At 39.8% G+C, this 21,162-nt stretch overlaps 1 protein-coding gene across 1 annotated transcript; it reads left to right on the top strand.

The window, feature by feature from the left end:
* Positions 1 to 283: 283 nt before the first annotated feature.
* On the top strand, positions 284 to 4,287 carry LOC145092778 (uncharacterized). The gene is made up of 2 exons (XM_079030753.1): positions 284 to 3,641; positions 3,800 to 4,287. The coding sequence occupies exons 1-2, from the start codon at positions 284 to 286 to the stop codon at positions 4,078 to 4,080; spliced, it is 3,639 nt and encodes a 1,212-aa protein (XP_078886879.1). The 3' UTR covers positions 4,081 to 4,287.
* Positions 4,288 to 21,162: the final 16,875 nt, after the last annotated feature.

Here is a 21,162-nt window from a genome sequence, read left to right as displayed (position 1 = left end):
TAATTCAATGATTCACATAGGATACAACTGTCTTCTTGCTAACACCATAGCTAATTTCTTTATTAACCTTCGGTTATTTCCAAAATTCCATGAGAAATACCATTTGTGGAAAAATGTGACAATGACTTGTCAGTACAGGACACTCTGTGGAAAAATATGGCATTGCCTAATTTATTTATTTATTATTTTGATGAGCGAAAATAAAATAAAAAAAAAATAAAACAGAAAAGGCTAGCTCAATTATAAATTAGGACATGCAAATCATCCTTTTTCAAAAACCAACATGGTAAAGCAAATAATGTCTTCTTCAAACTTCTTATTTTTCTCTCTAGCTCTACTAATCATCACACTCTCCCCCATACCAAATTTTGCTTCTGCTACTTTGGACGAAGCCAATGCTCTTCTTAAATGGAAAGAAAGCCTTGAAATCCCAAACAACTCCTTGCTCTCTTCATGGCTTCCCCTCTCTATGAATTCAAGTGCATCGTTTACATGCCGTTCTTGGTTTGGAGTAGTTTGCAATGCTGATGGGAGCATTCAGAGGCTAAACCTCAGTTCATGTCGCTTACACGGTACACTCCACCAATTTCCATTCTCTTTGCTACACAATCTTACACATTTTGATCTCGGTACGAACAACTTCTTTGGCACCATTCCACCAGAAATCCGACTCTTGTCCAAACTTGTCTACCTTCACTTTTCTGAGAATAAGTTTTTTGGAATAATCCCATCATCATTGGGTAGTTTAACATCCTTGAAAGTCCTTTCTTTGCACGACAATCAACTCTATGGTCCCATTCCTTTTGAACTTGGGGATTTGAAGGCTCTCAATACACTTTCCATAAGCTACAATCAACTTAGTGGTTCTATTCCTTTATCTCTAGCAAACCTGAGTAACCTAGAGGTTCTGTACCTAGCTGAGAATAAATTATCTGGTCTCATTCCTACACAACTTGGGAATTTGAAGGCTCTTACTAAACTTGGTTTGAATGACAATCAGCTTAGTGGTTCTATTCCTTCATCACTAGCAAACCTCAGCAACCTACAACATATGCATCTTTTTAGGAATAAATTATCTGGTCCCATTCCTTTTGAACTTGGGAATTTGAAGGCTCTCAGTATACTTGATCTGAGTGACAATCAACTTAGTGGTTCTATTCCTTCATCACTAGCAAACCTCAGCAACCTACAACATATGTATCTTTTTAAGAATAAATTATCTGGTCCCATTCCTTTTGAACTTGGGAATTTGAAGTCTATAATTATACTTTCCATAAGCTACAATCAACTTAGTGGTTATATTCCTTTATCTCTAGCAAACCTGAGTAACCTAGATGTTCTGTACCTAGCTGAGAATAAATTATCTGGTCTCATTCCTACACAACTTGGGAATTTAAAGGCTCTTACTAAACTTGGTCTGAATGACAATCAGCTTAGTGGTTCTATTCCTTCATCACTAGCAAACCTCAGCAACCTACAACATATGCATCTTTTTAGGAATAAATTATCTGGTCCCATTCCTTTTGAACTTGGGAATTTGAAGTCTATAAGTATACTTTCCATAAGCTACAATCAACTTAGTGGTTCTATTCCTTTATCTCTAGCAAACCTGAGTAACCTAGAGGTTCTGTACCTAGCTGAGAATAAATTATCTGGTCTCATTCCTACACAACTTGGGAATTTGAAGGCTCTTACTAAACTTGGTCTGAATGACAATCAGCTTAGTGGTTCTATTCCTTCATCACTAGCAAACCTCAGCAACCTACAGCATATGCATCTTTTTAGGAATAAATTATCTGGTCCCATTCCTTTTGAACTTGGGAATTTGAAGGCTCTCAATATACTTGATCTGAGTGACAATCAACTTAGTGGTTCTATTCCATCATCACTAGCAAACCTCAGCAACCTACAGAGTCTGTACCTTGGTGTAAATAAATTATATGGTTCGATTCCACAAGGATTAAGAAATCTAGACTTGCTTGATCTGTCGAATAATAATTTTTCTGGCAAATTGCCTGAAGATTTGTGCTATGGTGGAAAGCTTCAAAGGTTCACAGCAAATAGTAATCAACTCACTGGACCTATCTCAAGAGGTTTACAGAATTGTCTTAGCTTAATAAGAGCTCGTTTTGATCAAAATCAATTCATTGGAGATATATCCGACAGCTTTGGCATCTATCCACACTTAAAATACCTTGATATCAGTCACAATAATTTTCATGGGGAGCTTTCTCAAAACTGGAGTAAATGCAAGAATTTGACAGCCTTAGTGATGGCCTATAACAATATCAGTGGTAGCATACCACCAGAGTTTGGAAATTCAACTCAACTACAAAGGCTTGATCTTTCTTCAAACCATTTGGTAGGTGAAATCCCAAAGGAGTTTGGGAAGATGAAAAGTATGCTGAATTTGTCCTTGGCTAATAACCAACTTTTAGGTATTATACCTCCACAACTCGGATCTTTAAAACTCCTCGAAATACTCGACCTATCCACAAACAGATTAAATGGGTCAATACCAAGAAGTATTAGTCGATGGGAACATATCCACTACTTGAATCTTAGTAATAACAAACTCACTAAGAAAATTCCCTCTGAAATTGGTAAATTAGTTCAACTTACTGAACTTGATTTATCTCAGAATTTGCTGGCAGAAGAGATACCATCAGAAGTTCAAAGTTTGAAAAATCTGCAAAAGTTGAATCTTTCTCACAATAAACTATCTGGTTCTATTCCAAACGCTTTTACAAGTTTGCCTAGTGGGATTGACATCGACCTGTCCAACAATGAGCTCACAGGTCCAGTTCCCCTTTGCTCCAACTTTGTAAATGCATCCTTACACGGTAATTCAGGTTTGTGTGGAAATTTTACAGGACTAAAGTTTTGTGCAAGTCCAATCTTGCAGAAGAAAAATGATCCCTTACATCATCAACTCATCCTGGTAATTATGCTCCCTCTTATTGGGGTAATTTTACTTGGTTTGTTCATGTGTGGCCTCATTGCTTATCGAAAACAAAGGAGACATTATCCACAGAAACCATTGGACAAAGAAGGTGGTGATTATTTCTCCATAACAAGTTTTGATGGAGGAGTAGTGTATGATGAAATCTTGAAAGCAACGAACAATTTTGATGAAGCATACTCGATTGGGACCGGAAGATATGGGACTGTGTACAAAGCCAAGCTACAGCCTAACAATGTTTCAGCTGTTAAGAAACTTCATTCATCATCCGAGAATGTTGATCATAATGGATTCCTTAATGAGATACAAGCATTAACGAATACAAGGCATCGAAACATAGTGAAACTCTATGGATATTGTTCCCATGCCCGCCACTCATTTTTGATTTATGAATATCTTGAAAAGGGAAGCCTTGGATCAATCTTAAGGAGCGATGTCTTAGCAAAAGAATTGGATTGGTTGAAAAGGGTCAATATTGTAAAGGCTGTTGCTAATGGTTTAGCTTATATGCATCACGACTGCTCACCTCCTATAATTCATAGAGACATTTCCATTTCCAACATCCTTCTTGATTCCGATTATGAGGCACATATTTCTGATTTTGGTACATCCAAGCTTTTAAAGCTAGACTCATCCAACTGGACCACAATCGTAGGTACCTACGGCTATATCGCGCCAGGTAAAGTAATTTTGTGATTCTGGTTCTACATCTTCTTAAATTTCATGACATATATAAATATGTATACGTACATATATGTATTTATGTTAGAATCTTGTGAGGTTAATATAGTTTGTTTTTTTTTTTTTGGTTTTTATTTTATGTTTCTTTGGATATAGAGCTTGCTTATACGATGGTGGCAACCGAGAAATGTGATGTGTATAGCTTTGGGATTGTTGTACTAGAAGTGATCATGGGAAAGCATCCCGGTGAACTACCAACATTGCCTGCTGATTATCTGGTGTTGGCAAATGTTGGAGATAGTCGGATTCCACTTCCTTCACCACAAGTTGAGAAACAAGTAAATTTAGTACTGAATCTCTCAAGAGCATGTTTAAACTCCAATCCACACGAAAGGCCAACAATGCGCCATGTTTCAAATCTGTTGACGAAGGCCTGATATTAGCCTACTTTCAATGTTCTTTTCTTTTGTCATGTTCCCTATATGCATCCTGATAATATGTTTTTATTTGAATGCCTTTTTGTTATGAAACTTCTCGTATGTTTTCTTAAATCAGTATATAGTAGATACAAAAATAAGTTAGTGAAGATTGATATCCTTTTACAAGCTTCACTTCTGGAAAATCTAGTAGTAGTTTAGGACAAATCTGTTGTTGAATACTCTTCAGGTGAAATTTAACAAGTTTTCCCATCACTTGGATTTCCAATAAATGTACAAAGTAGTGAAAATAACATTGGTAAAATAATTACATCAATAAATTATTTTCTACCGTTTACCTGAAATAGATGAAAACTCAAATACAAACACCAATAGAACTTTGAAAAATCTCAAAGTATGTGGAATTAGTTACCCTGACTTAATTTCAAAAAAACAAATTAAAGGTAAATTTAAAATACTTGAAAAGTGTTCTCTTTCTTATATTTACTTTGGCCATAAACTCCAGGTTCAATTTAACAATTATTTTTTTCATCCATCTTCTAGTCTCCTACATTGGCATAATACTTTAACCTTCCACCGAACTACATACCATAAAACTCAAATTCAAGAGGGTTGCCAAAGATTGTAGGCCGGTCATAATACTTTTTTTTTGATGCCATATACCCCCTACGCTACCAAACTCCTTCATATACGAAAACAAGGATTGAATGTCAAAGCAACTTTTAACAGCCTGGAACATTTACACACCAACTTACTAATTAGTTTAACTAGAAGTTACATGGTTTTCATAAATAAAATGTCTTTGTTCATTTCATTTGAACATCATATGACATAACCAAGGTCCAAGGTTGTAAAGTTCGCTTGATGGTATTCATTGGACCAACAAGGGTCTAGAGACTAACGGTACTAGGTGGAGATTAATCAGGGACCAAATAAGTAAATAACCATAAAAAGTCATTATCAGGGAGAGAATGAGAGATGGATGCGAGAGGGAAGAGAAAAGATAAAAGCTTATCCAGAGAGACTGTGATAGAGAGACAAATAGCAGGAGGAGAGAAGAACAAATAGAGTAATAAAATTCACATTAGGTATTATATTCTGATTACTTTTGACTTTTACTGTTCACTTATTTTAAATTTTTTGATATATTTGACTTTTTGACAGATTTTGCCTGATTTTAACCGACTTTGATCTTGACCAAAATAGGATGTGACTGCCATCTTCTATCCAACATATGTAACTCCAACAAAATAAGTATAATACTGACCAAAATCTAACAAGGGATGAGGCACTGAAGATATGATGTCACCAGTAGTAAGGTGTAATTTTAGGAAAAAGAAAATCGCAGCACTTTCTAAACAACATAGAAGACAAGGAGAATGGAGATGGAATCGATCATGCCTAATCCTGTATCTATTGGTATTGCAATTCACACAAAAACATATACTTGTAAGTTGATTGGAGCAAAACAGTAACTTGCCTTTGTCATGATGTCCTTACTGTATTTTTGGAGTACAGTAGCTCTTTTTCAGGTTCTATATTCATTTGACTTTTAATTTTGTCTCACATATTATATTCTTTAAATTAAGAGAATCGAAATGTGTCCCTCAAAAACACATACTTAAAAATTTTGATTTGTCAAATATCTATGAAATGTGTAAATCAATTTATTTGGCTTTGTTTATATAACTTTGAACTTTTCAATATTTCTTTCGTATTGGTCCTTGTTCATTTTGTGAGTATTGCAAGTTGGGCGTATCGAGAAAATGTGGAAGTCAATAGGTTATGCTTGTTTATAATTTGAAAATAAGAGTTAACTGTAGCTTGCTAAATTAGGGTTAATTTTGTTCAATTGCTAATTTCATTTAGGTTGTGTTTGTTTTTTTGGTAAAAAGTCTTTTTGACCTCTTATGTGTGCGGGAACAAATTTGAGGAAAAGACTATTTAGTTTTGAGAAGACAAAAGACATGAATATGTTTTTTTGACCACTTTTGTTTATTCGAGGAAAACACTTTTTGTTTTTTCTGGTTTGTGAGGAAATGCTAAATTAGTGTTTTAAATTTGTTTACACACAATTGGCTAAGGACCTACGCTTCAGAAAATGGGGTAAGTTGCTACAAAAAAAAACCTACAAAATTTTTCTGTAGGAAAACACCTACGGAATAGCCACAAACTGCCTACAAAATAAAGTTGTCCTAATTTAGTGACAGATTTCGTACCGAATAGCTACAGAAAATAGTTTTGTAGTTATTCTGTAGGTAATTTGCTACAGAATACCTACGGAAATGAGGAAAACAGATTTATTTAAAATTTTGTAGGTACTCTGTAGGTAATTTACTACAAAATACCTACGAAATAAAAAAAGGAGGGACATTTTTAAATTATGTAGGTAATCTGTAGTAAACATTTTTATTTCCCTCCTTATTTTGTAGGTTATTACTAACATCTTTCAATTTAATTTCTATTATTATTATATTGATAACTATAATTTATATTTATTGTTACATTTATAATTATTGTTTTATTTTTACTGTTAAAATTATTATGTTTTATTTTTAATGTTAAAATTATTATGTTTTATTTTATTAATTTATTGTTATTATTATTATTATTATTATTATTATTATTATTATTATTATTATTATATGTACTTGAAACGGTTCATGAATTTTGATGATCAATACAATTGTATGTATGTTTATATGATGTATAACTTGTTGAAAACAAAATAATCAACGTATAATATTGTTGTAAAAAATGTGAACAGAAAAAAACAATATTTGACCATCAAAAAAATAGAAAAATGAAAACCATCGTAGGTAATCTGTAGGTAGATACCTACGGATTACCTACAAACATTTAACCCTTGAAAAATAGAAAAATACAAAAACTATCGTAGGTAATTTGAAAGTAAATGCTTACGGATTACCTACGGATAAGCTTTATCTATAGGTAATCCGTAGGTATTTACCTACAGATTACGTACGGTACATTTGGTATTTTCTATTTTTCAAGGGTCAAATGTTGTTTTTTTGTTTCGTATTTTCACAACATCATTATACTTCGATTACTTGGTTTTGACTAAGTTATACATAATATAAATGTACATACAACCATGTGCATCATTAGAACCCATTACTCATTCAAAGTTTTATCCTTTTTATTTGTATAAATGCATTTTATTTTCAAAAGAAAACAATATACAGGCACACACATACATAGACTCCCATATTTATGTATTATATTTAGTATATCTTGTATATCTTAAATGATGGTTAATTGTGGTTCAAGAACAAACATATATAGTTTTTGTATTATATATGTAACACCCATAAAATTCAAGTCAATTTAAAACTTTTCAAAACATTAAAAACCAACAGTTATTAAAGATTTGTTTTCAAAATAGTCTATATTAGAGTTTTTCCAGAAACATAAACAAAACATGAGGAGTTATACGATCATGCCTTTGCCTTGCCACGATCCCCTGATGTACCTGAAACAATAAACTGAACTGTAAGCATGAAAGCTTAGTGAGTTCCCCCAAAATACCAACCTCATATAACCATAATCATATCATATCAACATATACAGAACATCATGCATAATGAGCCTTCGGTCTGGCTGGACCGCCTCATAGGGCTTTCAACCTATCTGTACAGCTCCCGATCCTTCAGCATGACTGGACCGCCTCGCAGGGCCTTCAACCTATCCGGACCGCTCACCAGGTATGTTGGCAGATCTATCAGATGACTAATCATAGCAACATCCCACTAACCGGGATACAGACCTAACCTAAACGGATACAATCCATAAAGGGCCGGCTAAGCATAAGAATAAGCACCTATAATCAATAAACATATCAGGCCACTAAGCATAAGCACCTCACACTGTCGACTCGAAAATAAATTTGAACTCTCAAATCGCCGGCACAAATTGTAACATCCCGGAATAGCAAGAGTAAAGTTGAAGGGCTAAAAGAGTAATATGGGAAAGAGCGACTCGGCGAGTCCAAGGGGGACTCGACGAGTAGAGTCGCGACTTGGTCGCGTGTCAAGTGGCCGACTCGCCGAGTCAGTGGATTGGACTCGGTGAGTAGGCGCTGAGTGGAGAAAACCCTAATTCTCGGGGTTGAGCCCTATATAAAGAACATAACATCCATTCCCCCAACCTCCTTACTCATCCTCAAGTCCAGAAACCCTAACCTTCGTGTGTGAGTGGATCAAGTTGCATTTGGAAGCTTGGAGAAGCAATTGTTGAGGATATCTTGAGGGTAAGAGGCTTGGAGCAAGGGGCTATGCTTTGATTCGAGTTTCATTGCTGTTGGGGCGTTCTTTTGAGGTATTATCTCGTTTTTGAGCTGTTATCTCTTAGATTCATCATTTTAGGGGTATTAGAGATCATATCTTTGAATGTATTGGAGTTTAGAGGTTAGATCTGAGGTTGCTACCTCAGATCTGGAATGGAGAGGGGTTGGAATGCATGAAAGTCCCTGTTGATGAGTGATTGAAGGAGCCATCATGTCCCAAACCCTAGCCCTAAAGTGTAAAAGGCCTAGATCTCTTTGGATTCACGTAAAGTTTGCCACTTTACGTGATGGATGGGTGGTAGGAGGCTAGATCTATGTTTTGGATCAATTGCATGGCCTGGAATGCTTCTGTATGGATTCAGACTGGTGGTACTCGGCGAGTCGCATGGGTAGACTCGACGAGTTGCTTGAAGATGAGCTGGAACTCGACGAGTTGGAAGAACAACTCGGCGAGTTGGATGAAGATGGTCGGGAACTCGGCGAGTTGTAAGAACAACTCGGCGAGTAGGTTGAAGATAGCCTTAAACTTGGCGAGTCTGTTCTTGGACTCGGCGAGTCTTGTCGAAGAAGTCCAATATTTTCTGGTTGAGTCGAGAATCGGTGAGTCAAGGGATGACTCGGTGAGTTGTGTGCGAGTGGACTCAGAATCGTTGGACTCGGCGAGTCTCGGGGTGACTCGGCGAGTTAGGTCGCGAATTGAGGGAAGTTCTGAACTTGGGGACTCGGCGAGTCATCGGGTTGTCTCGGCGAGTAGAGTCAGTCAGGGGTTGACTTTGACTTTGTCCAAGGGTTGACCAGTTGTTTTCTAGGGGCATTTTGGTAATTGTTAGATATTGTTTTGAGTTTAGTGCCTTGGTGGTTGTCCAGTGGTGGTGATCGTATCAGTGATCGGAGCAGCTGGGGTTATTAGTTCAGTTGGCAATTTCGATGTGAGTTATCCTCACTATATCAACAGGGTCTAAGGCACCAAGGCCGACCCTTTATCGGATTGAGATCCGGGTATTTGTTGCTATGTTATTGCTTTGATATGTTTGCATCCTGGTAGCTAGGATGGTATGTGATAGAGGCTTGGTTGAGATCGGTATCCTGAGATGTAGGGTGATGCTATGCTAGTGACCGGTTAGGTCAGTATCTTGGTTAGGATAATGATATGTTATGTGATCTGTTTGATCGGCTTGTTGACTGCGAATTGTTATATGTTTGTTTGTTTATGTGCACATGGTTGTTTGGACTGGAGTTGGGTTGAGGCGGGTCCTGCTTTGTGTTGTAGCCCAAGATACCCAGGGCGGACCGGTTGTCCCGAAGGCCCAGCGAGCGGTCCGGATAGGCTGTAGGCCCCAAGAGGGCGGACCAGACGTGCCGAGGCTCGGAGAGTGGACCAGGCCGACTGAAGGCCCGGTGTGGGCAGACCAGTCATACTGTAGACTCAGAGAGTGGACCAGGTGGATTGAAGGCTCGGTGCGGGCAGACCAATCACACTGCAGACTCGATGTATGTGGCTAGACTCGGAGGGTGGACCAGGTGGACTGTAGGCCGGTGCGGCGGACCAGTCACACAGTAGACCTGAAGTGCATGGCTCTTCTGTGATCAGATATGTTATGGCATGTTATGCATGTATGGTATATGTGGTTGGTATTTTGGGGATATCTCACTAAGCTTTCGGGCTTACACTTGTGGTTTTATGTTTTTCAGGTTCTTCAGGAGACCGTGGCAAGGCGAAGGCGTGATTGTACCGCTCCTCATGTTTAAATGTGATGTGATTCTGGGAATACTTAAATAAATTGTATTGAAAACCTTTTTGTAATAACTTTAATGGAATCGTGTTGTTTTTGAAAGTTTAAAATTGGTCGGAATTTTTCGGTCGTTACAAGTTGGTATCAGAGCCTTGGTTTGAGTGAATTGGAGGAACATTCGTGTGACTCCAGTCTCAAATCGAGGAGAGTTTTCAAAAGAGAATTTAAAATGGTTTTCAAAATGAGTAAAGGAGGACGCGGAGGTACGATCAGTCGGAGCCAGTAAGTAACCCCAAAATACCATACATGATATTTGTTTTTCTGAGTTTTGCTAGAACAGCATGCTAGTGCTAGGCTAGGGATCTTCAGGACTTCATGATAATGTTGCCTGATTTGTGATGCCTGTAGCCTAGGGTTTCATTGTGGGAGATTTCCAGTGTTCCTCTAGTGGTGAGGTTTGAGCGCTTGTTTGTATGTTTTCACTAAGGTGTTGTGGTAGTACTCCTTACAAATATGGGTAGGTGTGGAAGGTAGTATGGGCCCGTACTACTGAAAGCACAGGACCCATACGCGTATCAGGGAAACCATGACCTCTAGGATTGGGTTGGGAGTTGGTTCCCGGGTTGTGGGAAGTGTCTGAGATTTTGTGATATTTTTCAGTATGGAGATTCTGAGGCATGCTGGGAGTGGATCCGGGTCAGGATCGGGAGCAGGAGAGGGAGTTCAGGGCAGGTCTGTGCCGCCCGAGGTTATTGGACAGATGAGCACATATGAGTTGGATGCGAGGATTCGTGAGATCCTGCGTGATGAGATTGTTGCGTTGTTCCGGGCTGAGTTGCCAGAACTGTTCGGGTCGATCAAGACCGCCATGGTTGAGTATTTTGATGAGCGCTATGCAGCTCTCACAAAGACGGCTGCCGCGGCGGCTACAGCGGTAGGGGGAGGAGTTGGTCGGGGCTTTCAGTATCGGGACTTCGATAATACGAAGCCTCCCACCTTCGATGGAGTTCAGGACCCGATTGTTGCTATGAGATGGTTATCGGACGTGGAGGGGTGTGTCTTCACGTGTTCATGCCTTGCTGATCAGAGAGTGAGGTGTGCTCTGGACCTGTTGAGGCTCGGGGCAAAGGATTGGTGGAGATTGACCACGGGGTCATACTCGGATGCGCAGAGGGCTGCGGTTTCATGGGATCAGTTTAGAGAAATGTTCAGCACTCGTTATGTTCCGCAAGTTGAGAGGGAGAGATTGGCTCAGGAGTTCCTTGAGCTAAATCAGGATTCGGAGTCGATGACTGAGATCACCAGGATGTTCACTGAGAGGGCGATGTTCTGCCCAGAGTTCGCTTCGGAGCAGGCTCAGATGTCTCGATATCTGAGCATGCTCAAGAGGGATATCAGACAATTTGTGTCTACGCAGAGGTGTGAGACATTGTTGGAGTTGCAGGAGGCTGCCAGGCGTCGTGAGTTAGAGATTGAGTTGCAGTTGCGTGAGCTGAGGCAGGCTCCGGTGCAGTCGCAGCCGGCGCCGAAACGGTCCAAGACCGTTGATGCTAGAGTGGGAGATCTGAGCAGCCACACATGTGGGAAGTGTGGGAGGGGTCACACCGGAGTTTGTAGGTCTGGTGGTGCATGCCGCAAGTGCGGAAAGGATGGGCACTATGCGAGGGATTGTCGGCAGTCAGCACCGGTTCAGGATTGGAGGATTTGTTATCAGTGTCATCAGGTTGGACATTTGAGGGTCAACTGTCCACAGCTCGCTGCAGGACCGGTGCAGGCTCCAGCACTGGCCACTTTGAGGATCACGGGTGGAGGTCAGGGTGGAGCGGAGCCCTCAAGGGCTCAGGGTCGTGCTTTTCAGCTTACAGTAGAGGAGGTCAGAGCAGTGCTGGATGCAGCTGTGGGTATGTTTCTTCCTTGATATCTTGTTATCTTGTAATTATCGTGGAGTATTGTTTGTGTGCTAGTATCTTTGTGTGGTTCTTGGTGTGGTATTCATTGTTCTTTGAGGGTTATGGCATTGCTTTGGGTTTAGTTTTGGGAATTTTGTGGTTATCATTTATGAGGGGTTGTTAGTGGAAACCTGGCATTGGTCTGAAGGCCGGGTATCACCTGCTTTCTGAGGAGTGGTTAGCTGCAAGATGAGTTTCTTTTGAGTGGGATAATTAGTGTTGATATGGGTTTTTGCTAAGGTTGTTACTGCTCGTGGGAAGCGGTCCGCGTGTAAGTATTGGTTTTGTGCAGGGTTGTTTTGGGTGGTCGGTATGGCGACCGGTGTTTGATATTCAGTGCTACAAGTGGGGGAGAATTGGAAAATTCTCCGGAAGATCGATGAGCATTTGAGGGTGCTTAGCTGTTTGGGATCCAGCAGTGTTCTATCAGCCCAGAGTGTAGGCTGGTAGGAGAAAGTGTCGGGCATGTGGGGCGGGATACAGACCCAAGGCATTTGATTGTGGAGGGCCTGGGATCGGGCCGGGATCGAGTATGTATGATGGAGTTAGAGTTCGGAACCCTAGAGGGCTAGAACGGTATGTATGGGAGGATTTCCAGGAGAGATAGCTCGGAATGATGAATGCTAGTTGAGCGGTCCAGATAGGCTGAAGGCCGGTAGGCGTACCAGTCAGGCCGAAGGCTCGGAGGACGGTCCAGCCAGACTGAAGGCACTAAGAGCAGTCCAGATTGGCTGAAGGTTCTGAGAGTGGTCCAGATTGGCTGAAGGCCTGGTGAGGCGGTCCAGTCATGCTGAAGACTCTGCAGGTATTGTTGGATCGGTTCGAGGATATGGATTGTGTATGGTGCGGTGTGATAGCCTTAGAAGGTCTGGCCCCGGGTAGTGATCTTGATTAGTGGAGTTTGTGCATGGGCTTGAGAGTCCCTGTGATCAGAGTCAGAGCATCCGTGATGGATGGTTAGCGGTTACGCTATGAAGGAGTGGTGTAGCGTTGGGCGAGCACCGTGGCACTTGTCGGAGTGACAAGGCGGCCAAGTGGATTTCCTTGGTAAAGGAAAGAGAGAGGAGTGTAACTCCGAGAGGGAGTGCAAGTTCACGGAAGTGAACGCGGCAGAGCGGAGTTATGATTAGAGTGATCTGAGTAAGGTTATTGAGCAGCGCGTTTGCGGCAGTGGAATGGAAGCACATCCGGTTTGGGATGTCTGCTGAGGTCGCGGAAGGAATGTCGCGGGTGTAGAGCCATGAGGCTCGGAAGGGATGCAGGGAGGGAGTCTTGGGCTCTCAGTGTGATTCTGATCAGGGAATTGTGTATGTAGTAGTGGTTCATCCTGGGGGATGTTTGGAAATGTCAGCAGTGTATCGGGTTTTCCCAACCTGAGGGTGCTAGAGCTAGCATGTGTAGGTGATTGCAAAAGGAGAACTCATGGGAGTTGCTCTAAAGAATGAGTCTTTCTGTCAGCAGAATGATTAGAGTTGGACTCGGATCGGGAATCCGGTGATGCATAGTGATTTTCTAGCTCAGATGGGTCGAGTGATGGTTGTGAATTGGAGCAGTGTTGCATCATGAGTAACACTCAGTTGTTAAGTGGAGTTATCAGAGGGTAAAGCCGGTGGCCAGCTCGAGACGGTGCTCAGGACACCGTAAGGAAGGAGAAAACGAGTTTCTGGTTCTATGGTTGTATTTTGGAGGAACCTGGTTGGGTTAATGCCAGGTGGCACATGGCAGGAGTATTTCTAGGAGTCGAGTTGTTGCAGGCTTCGAGGACGAAGCCTAATGTAAGTGGGGGAGAATTGTAACATCCCGGAATAGCAAGAGTAAAGTTGAAGAGCTAAAAGAGTAATATGGGAAAGAGCGACTCGGCGAGTCCAAGGGGGACTCGGTGAGTAGAGTCGCGACTTCGTCGCGTGTCAAGTGGCCGACTCGACGAGTCAGTGGATTGGACTCGGCGAGTAGGCGCTGAGTGGAGAAAACCCTAATTCTTGGGGTTGAGCTCTATATAAAGAACATAACATCCATTCCTCCAGCCTCCTTACTCATCCTCAAGTCCAGAAACCCTAACCTTCGTGTGTGAGTGGATCAAGTTGCATTTGGAAGCTTGGAGAAGCAATTATTGAGGATATCTTGAGGGTAAGACGCTTGGAGCAAGGGGCTTTGCTTGGATTCGAGTTTCATTGCTGTTGGGGCGTTCTTTTGAGGTATTATCTCGTTTTTGAGCTGTTATCTCTTAGATTCATCATTTTGGGGGTATTAGAGATCATATCTTTGAATGTATTGGAGTTTAGAGGTTAGATCTGAAGTTGCTACCTCAGATCTGGAATGGAGAGGAGTTGGAATGCATGAAAGTCCCTGTTGATGAGTGATTGAAAGAGCCATCATGTCCCAAACCCTAGCCCTAAAGTGTAAAAGGCCTAGATCTCTTTGGATTCACGTAAAGTTTGCCACTTTACGTGATGGATGGGTGGTAGGAGGCTAGATCTATGTTTTGGATCAATTGCATGGCCTGGAATGCTTTTGTATGGATTCAGACTGGTGGTACTCGGCGAGTCACATGGGTAGACTCGACGAGTTGCTTGAAGATGAGCTGGAACTCGACGAGTTGGAAGAACAACTTGGCGAGTTGGACGAAGATGGTCGGGAACTCGGCGAGTTGTAAGAACAACTCGGTGAGTAGGTTGAAGATAGCCTTAAACTCGGCGAGTCTGTTCTTGGACTCGACGAGTCTTGTCGAAGAAGTCCAATATTTTCTGGTTGAGTCGAGAATCGGTGAGTCAAGGGATGACTCGGTGAGTTGTGTGCGAGTGGACTCAGAATCGTTGGACTCGGCGAGTCTCGGGTTGACTCGGCGAGTTAGGTCGCGGATTGAGGGAAGTTCTGAACTTGGGGACTCGGCGAGTCATCGAGTTGACTCGGCGAGTAGAGTCAGTCAGGGGTTGACTTTGACTTTCTCCAAGGGTTGACCAGTTGTTTTCTAGGGGAATTTTGGTAATTGTTAGATATTGTTTTGAGTTCAGTGCCTTGGTGGTTGTCCAGTGGTGGTGATCGTATCAATGATCGGAGCAGCTGGGGTTATTAGTTCAGTCGGCAATTTCGAGGTGAGTTATCCTCACTATATCAAGAGTGTCTAAGGCACCAAGGTCGGCCCTTTATCGGATTGAGATCCGGGTATTTGTTGCTATGTTATTGCTTTGATATGTTTGCATCCTGGTAGCTAGGATGGTATGTGATAGAGGCTTGGTTGAGATAGGTATCCTGAGATGTAGGGTGATGCTATGCTAGTGACCGGTTAGGTCGGTATCCTGGTAAGGATGATGATATGTTATGTGATCTGTTTGATCGGCTTGTTGACTGCGAATTGTTATATGTTTGTATGTTTATGTGCACATGGTTGTTTGGACTGGAGTTGGGTTGAGGCGGGTCCTGCTTTTTGATGTAGGCCAAGATACCCAGGGCAGACCGGTTGTCCCGAAGGCCCTGCGAGCGGTCCGGATAGGCTGTAGGCCCCAAGAGGGCGGACCAGACATGCCAGGTGGATTGAAGGCTCGGTGCGGGCAGACCAATCACACTGCAGACTCGATGTATGTGGCTAGACTCGGAGGGTGGACCAGGTGGACTGTAGGCCGGTGCGGCGGACCAGTCACACAGTAGACCCGAAGTGCATGGCTCTTCTGTGATCAGATATGTTATGACATGTTATGCGTGTATGGTATATGTGGTTGGTATTTTGGGGATATCTCACTAAGCTTTCGGGCTTACAGTTGTGGTTTTATGTTTTTCAGGTTCTTCAGGAGACCGTGGCAAGGCGAAGGCGTGATCGTACCGCTCCTCATGTTTATATGTGATGTGATTCTGGGAATACTTAAATAAATTGTATTCAAAACCTTTTTGTAATAACTTTAATGGAATCGGGTTGTTTTTGAAAGTTTAAAATTGGTCGGAATTTTTCGGTCGTTACAAACTCCACCACCTGTATCCACCATAGAACCATGCTTGTAAATTTCCAATTTCCCAAAATGTCCCTAGAAGTCAACTGGTCAACCCATGGTCAAGGTTAAAGTCATCAGTGAAAGTCAACAGTCCATGTTGACCTCAACTCGTCGAGTACCCTCAGCTACTCGTCGAGTTCCTAACATAACTCGCCAACTCGCCGTGTCACTAGAGTGACTCGTCGAGTTCCTAAGGTTTGCGGCCGTAAACTCCTTGGCCGACTCGTCGAGTTTCACTTGCAACTCGCTAAGTTCATACATGTCCAAAGGTTGGGAAAACCCTAGCCGACTCGCCGAGTCAAACATCTAACTCGTCGAGCCCACGACAATCTTCATCGGACTCGACGAGTTGACCATGTGACTCGCTGAGTCCTTCAATCCTTCATCCATACATATGCTTTTTAAGCCATGCTAAGGCTCCAAATTGTGGATCTAGCTTCCCAAGGCATGTTTATCACATAAAGTTGCAAACTTTACGTGCATGCAAAGCTCTAAAGTCTTAAAATGACAAAACTAATCTTGCAAGGAAGTCTCACACTTTAGAGAAGGTTCATACTTGTCAAAGATGACATTCTTTATAGACTTAGAGACCCAAGATAGTTTAGATCTGAAGTTGCAACTTCAGATCTTAGCTCAAAACACAAGAAAAGCTTCCTAAAATCCACCCAAAAGAGATCTAGAATGACATGAAGCCAAGATAATAGCTTAATACCTTTCAAACGATGCCAACTGAGGTAGATCTATGATTCCCACACGTTCCTTGCTTCTAGTTGCTGGTTCCCCAAGCTTTTATCACTAAAAATCCTTCTTCAAAGCTTAAGACACACAAATGGAGCACACTTACACGAGTTAGGGCTATGGAGTATCATGAGGCTGTGAAGGGGAGGCTGGGGAGGCCAATGATCCTTTAAATACGGTGCAAAACCCCGGAAATTAAGGTTTCATCCTCTAGCTCCTACTCGTCGAGTCCCTCTTTGGACTCGGCGAGTAGGTCATTTAAACACGTGGACCAACCCACTGCTACTTAACGAGTCGGGCAACCAACTCGTTGAGTAAGCCTTGAAATCAAGAAAAATCTTATATCAAAAAACAATACCTGAGAATCGGGCCGTTACAATGTATCTTGTATAATAATGGGTTTTATTGGTGCACACGGTTGAACATACGTTTATATTATATATAACTCGGTAAAAACTAAGTAATCAAACTATAATGATGTTGCGAAAAATATGAAATAAAAAAATGACATTTAACCCTTGAAAAATAGAAAAATACAAAAACTACCGTAGGTAATCTATAGGTAATACCTACGGATTACCTACATATAAACTTTATCCGTAGGTAATGCGTAGGTATTTACCTACAGATTACCTACGACAATTTTTGTATTTTATATTTTTCGACGGTCAAATGTCATTTTTCTTATTTTATTTTTTTCACAACACCCTTATTATTATTATTATTATTATTATTATTATTATTATTATTATTATTATTATTTATTTTCTAAATATTATTTAGTTTACAAGGAAAAATGAGATAAATAAAATAATTTTTTTTTTAAGTTGTGGTAGGAAAACCGTAGGAAATCACCTACGGAATACCAACCAATCGAAAAAATCAAATAACTCCCTTTTTTCTGAAATTTGCTAGGTTAATCCCGCTTTTTGTCACATTCTTCCTCATCGCTCACGTCGCTTCTCCTTCTCATTCTCCCTCCTCTGCCATCGCCATCACCGGTCCTCCTTGCCTCCATATCTCGATTAAAGATCCGTCTAGTTGGAATGCCTCACCGCTGTCGCCGAAGAATGAGGAAGACGATGTCACCGAAACCCTCACCGCTCCGGATGTCTCTCTCTCTCTCTCTTTTTCGATATTGCAAGGGTTCGCCGCCACTGTTCCACCCATGTATGTCAGCAGCCATCGCTCTATGTCGTCAGTGATTTATGCTTGAGGCGATATAGTTATTTTGTTGGTAAGTTCTTTGATCGAATTGTTGTTTTTATTCCGGATTCGAAGGTATTGTTTAGGATCTTTGATAGATCGGTACTAAACTCTGTTTTCATGTGGTATTTGAGTGTTTTGTGGGAAGATATGGTTTGATCCATCACTAAAACTGTCATCTATTATAATCATTTTTTTCTTTTGCTTTTGTTTGTTTGATTAACAATTATGTGGGTTAACTGTCGTCCAAGATTTTTCTAGGGTTAATAAGATGAAAATTCTTGAAATTAACAAATTTCTTAGCGATCTCTATTGTAGTAATGTTTACAATTATTTTATTTTTGTTTGTTGTTTTGTTTATGTGGGTCACCGTGTAAAATTTAGGGATGCAACTTATTTGTGAGTTGGATCATATGCGTGGCTTTAACAAGTTTGACATGATGGAATTAAATGTAGGATTAAGAAATAATTGTTTTATTCTTTCTTTTTTCATACAACGAAATGGTAAATCAAACTTGCTTGTTCTAGATTATTTTATTAACTGATTAGTACCTTAATAGTTTTTGGGTTTTGAAAGTTAATTGAGTTAATGCTTCCATGGTTGGTTTCATTAGTTGATGTTGATGTTTGCATTAATCTGTTTAATACATATTGATGATCTAATTTGTAATTTTATAAATCTAATTGTTCCATGCTTATATAATTGGTGAATACTTTATTGTTACATTTACATATATTAACTATATGGTGTTTGTCTTGCCATTCTTTTTGGTAAAGGAGTTGCTAGAACGGGTGTCAAGCATGCAACAAGTACCTATGGATAAAAGGCAAAATCAAATTGACAAATTAAATAGATTTGCAAATGCAATGTTGCAATTGGCGGTCTTTATGAGATAATTCAACCCTCCCGTTAATTCAGCAATCGGTTTTTAGTTTTTGTTTTAAAACACTTGATTAGTCTAAACTCTTGTAAATGTATTTTGACGAGTTTAATGTATTAGAATGTTATGTGGTTGACTATTTTAATGTTAATGAATGTAATGGTATTTGATTATTATAATTTTTAATTAGTTTTGTAGTTTCTTTTTTGAGCAGAAAATATTAGGAAATTTTAAAAAAAAATGTTTTTTTAAATGTTAAATTCAATTTACCTACAGATTAGTAACAAAACTTCTGTTACAAAAATTTAGAAAAAGTTGTAGGAAATTTGTAGGAAAAAGACTATGTAGGTAATTTGTAGGAAAATAATTTCGTAGGTATTTTGTAGGAAAATAGTTCTGTAGGTATTCGGTTGGAAAAGTGTTTTGTAGGTAAATTTCTAAAATTTTCCGTAGGAAAACTGAAGCCAATTTTGTAGGCAAATTGTAGGAAGAAATTACCCACGAGGGTTTTCCCTACAAACCAGTTTCTGTAGGAATTTTATAGGTAACGCTCAATTTCTACGGAATTCCTACGAATAATGTTGTAGGTATTTACCAAGTTTTCTAGTAGTCTTCGAGAAACAGCCAAACAGGCAGCTCTCTAATATCGAGGTTTACTAAATAATAAAATTCATTCATGATCATAAAACGGAATAATAGACCTTATTAAATAGTTTTATAGGAACCAAAAAGCCAAACTGGACTCAAACCCTACTTACCAAATAAACCAAAGATAATTTCCAAAATAGAAAAAAAAAAAAAAAGATAAATATCCCTCCATAATTAGATGTGACGCTTGTAGACCCACCCAAACCTTCCTCTTCATGGGGTCGCATCATTCTTGTTAATTGGAATGGAAGATGTGAAACTAGAAAAGAAAACAACATAACTTTCATCTCTGTTTAATTACTCCCTTTTTTCAACTAGATTTGTCAGAGGTCAAACATGACTGTTTTTGCGATACATAAAACCAATTAGTGTTAATTGTTAAACCCATATTATTCCATATCATGTTGAAGTGATTCTTGGTATTCAACTTAGATAATATTAGAATATTGCAATTTGCATAGGTCGTTGAGATTGTGACCATGAGTTGTAGAGTTCATAATTCAAAAGAATCACCATCAAAATTGTGAAATAAACAGAAAATTATCATAGCCATTAATGGACTAAGCAAGGTTTAGGTTCATTAATGCACAAGCCTCTTGTGATGCCATACACCTAATCTCCAGGTTGGTAATCAGCTGGTTCTATTTCTTACATTATCATTTAATTACCTGAAAAATACAACGTATATATCATCTTATTTTGATAGAGACTCTAAATATTCTTCGAAAATCCTAGCAGAGAACATATAGATACTAGTTGATGCAGGTATAAAATCTTCTTCATCTCAATCATTCTTCCATGTCTATTGGGAGCACCGAAATAGTACCCGTTGTTTCATGAATCCTCCATAGGGTTCTCCACATGCATATTGATGGGCATCACATTTTTTAAAGACGTGATGTTGAGCAAAAAAAAATTGCACAGACATCATAAGAGATTAATTAGCTATAATAACAAGCGAATTTAGTTCAACTGAATGTGTAAGTTAAATTGAAAAAAAAAAATCATTTAGATATTACATGAAATACTTAATATGCATTAGATACAAGGAGTGTTGAAATTAGTATAGTGAATGAAAACAAGGAAAGAAACCAATACATACCTTCTAATTTGATATCCACTTCAACAATTGTGAACACTCGAATTCTACTATAGAACTGATTCACACCGATAAAAATTCACCAATGTTTTTAAATCGACAAATATTATGTGATTTTGAATGATTCAAGTGATTTGGTATTAATCTTCTGATAGATGAAAGCGAATCTGTATGATAATAAGGGATTCAGATGATGTGGTAGCGGTGTGTGCACTTTGGAATCGACAAGCATGGGAAGGTAGATACGGGGCTTTGGGCGGGGGAATGGGTAATCAGGGAGCAAGCTGCGAGCTATGAGAAACGACGACGAGAATAGCCTGGTTATCAGATTCGATCAGTGATGGTTGTAAATTATAATGCGCTGTGCGGTTTACTTGATCCGGGTCGTATCGGATAGAGAGAGGGAAGGGAATTTGGGAATTATGAATTGGAAAATAGGGTTATTATTGGGTGGTTTATTTTTAAAGCTAAACTTTAAAAAATAAATAAATAAATAAATAAAATAAAATAAAATAAAGTAAAATAAAAATATCAGGGTG

The sequence above is a fragment of the Lactuca serriola genome, chromosome 3 (genome assembly GCF_051521515.1).
Source record: "Lactuca serriola cultivar US96UC23 chromosome 3, Lser_US96UC23_V15, whole genome shotgun sequence".
NCBI lineage: Eukaryota > Viridiplantae > Streptophyta > Magnoliopsida > Asterales > Asteraceae > Lactuca > Lactuca serriola.
This window is presented reverse-complemented; position numbering and strand designations above follow the sequence as displayed.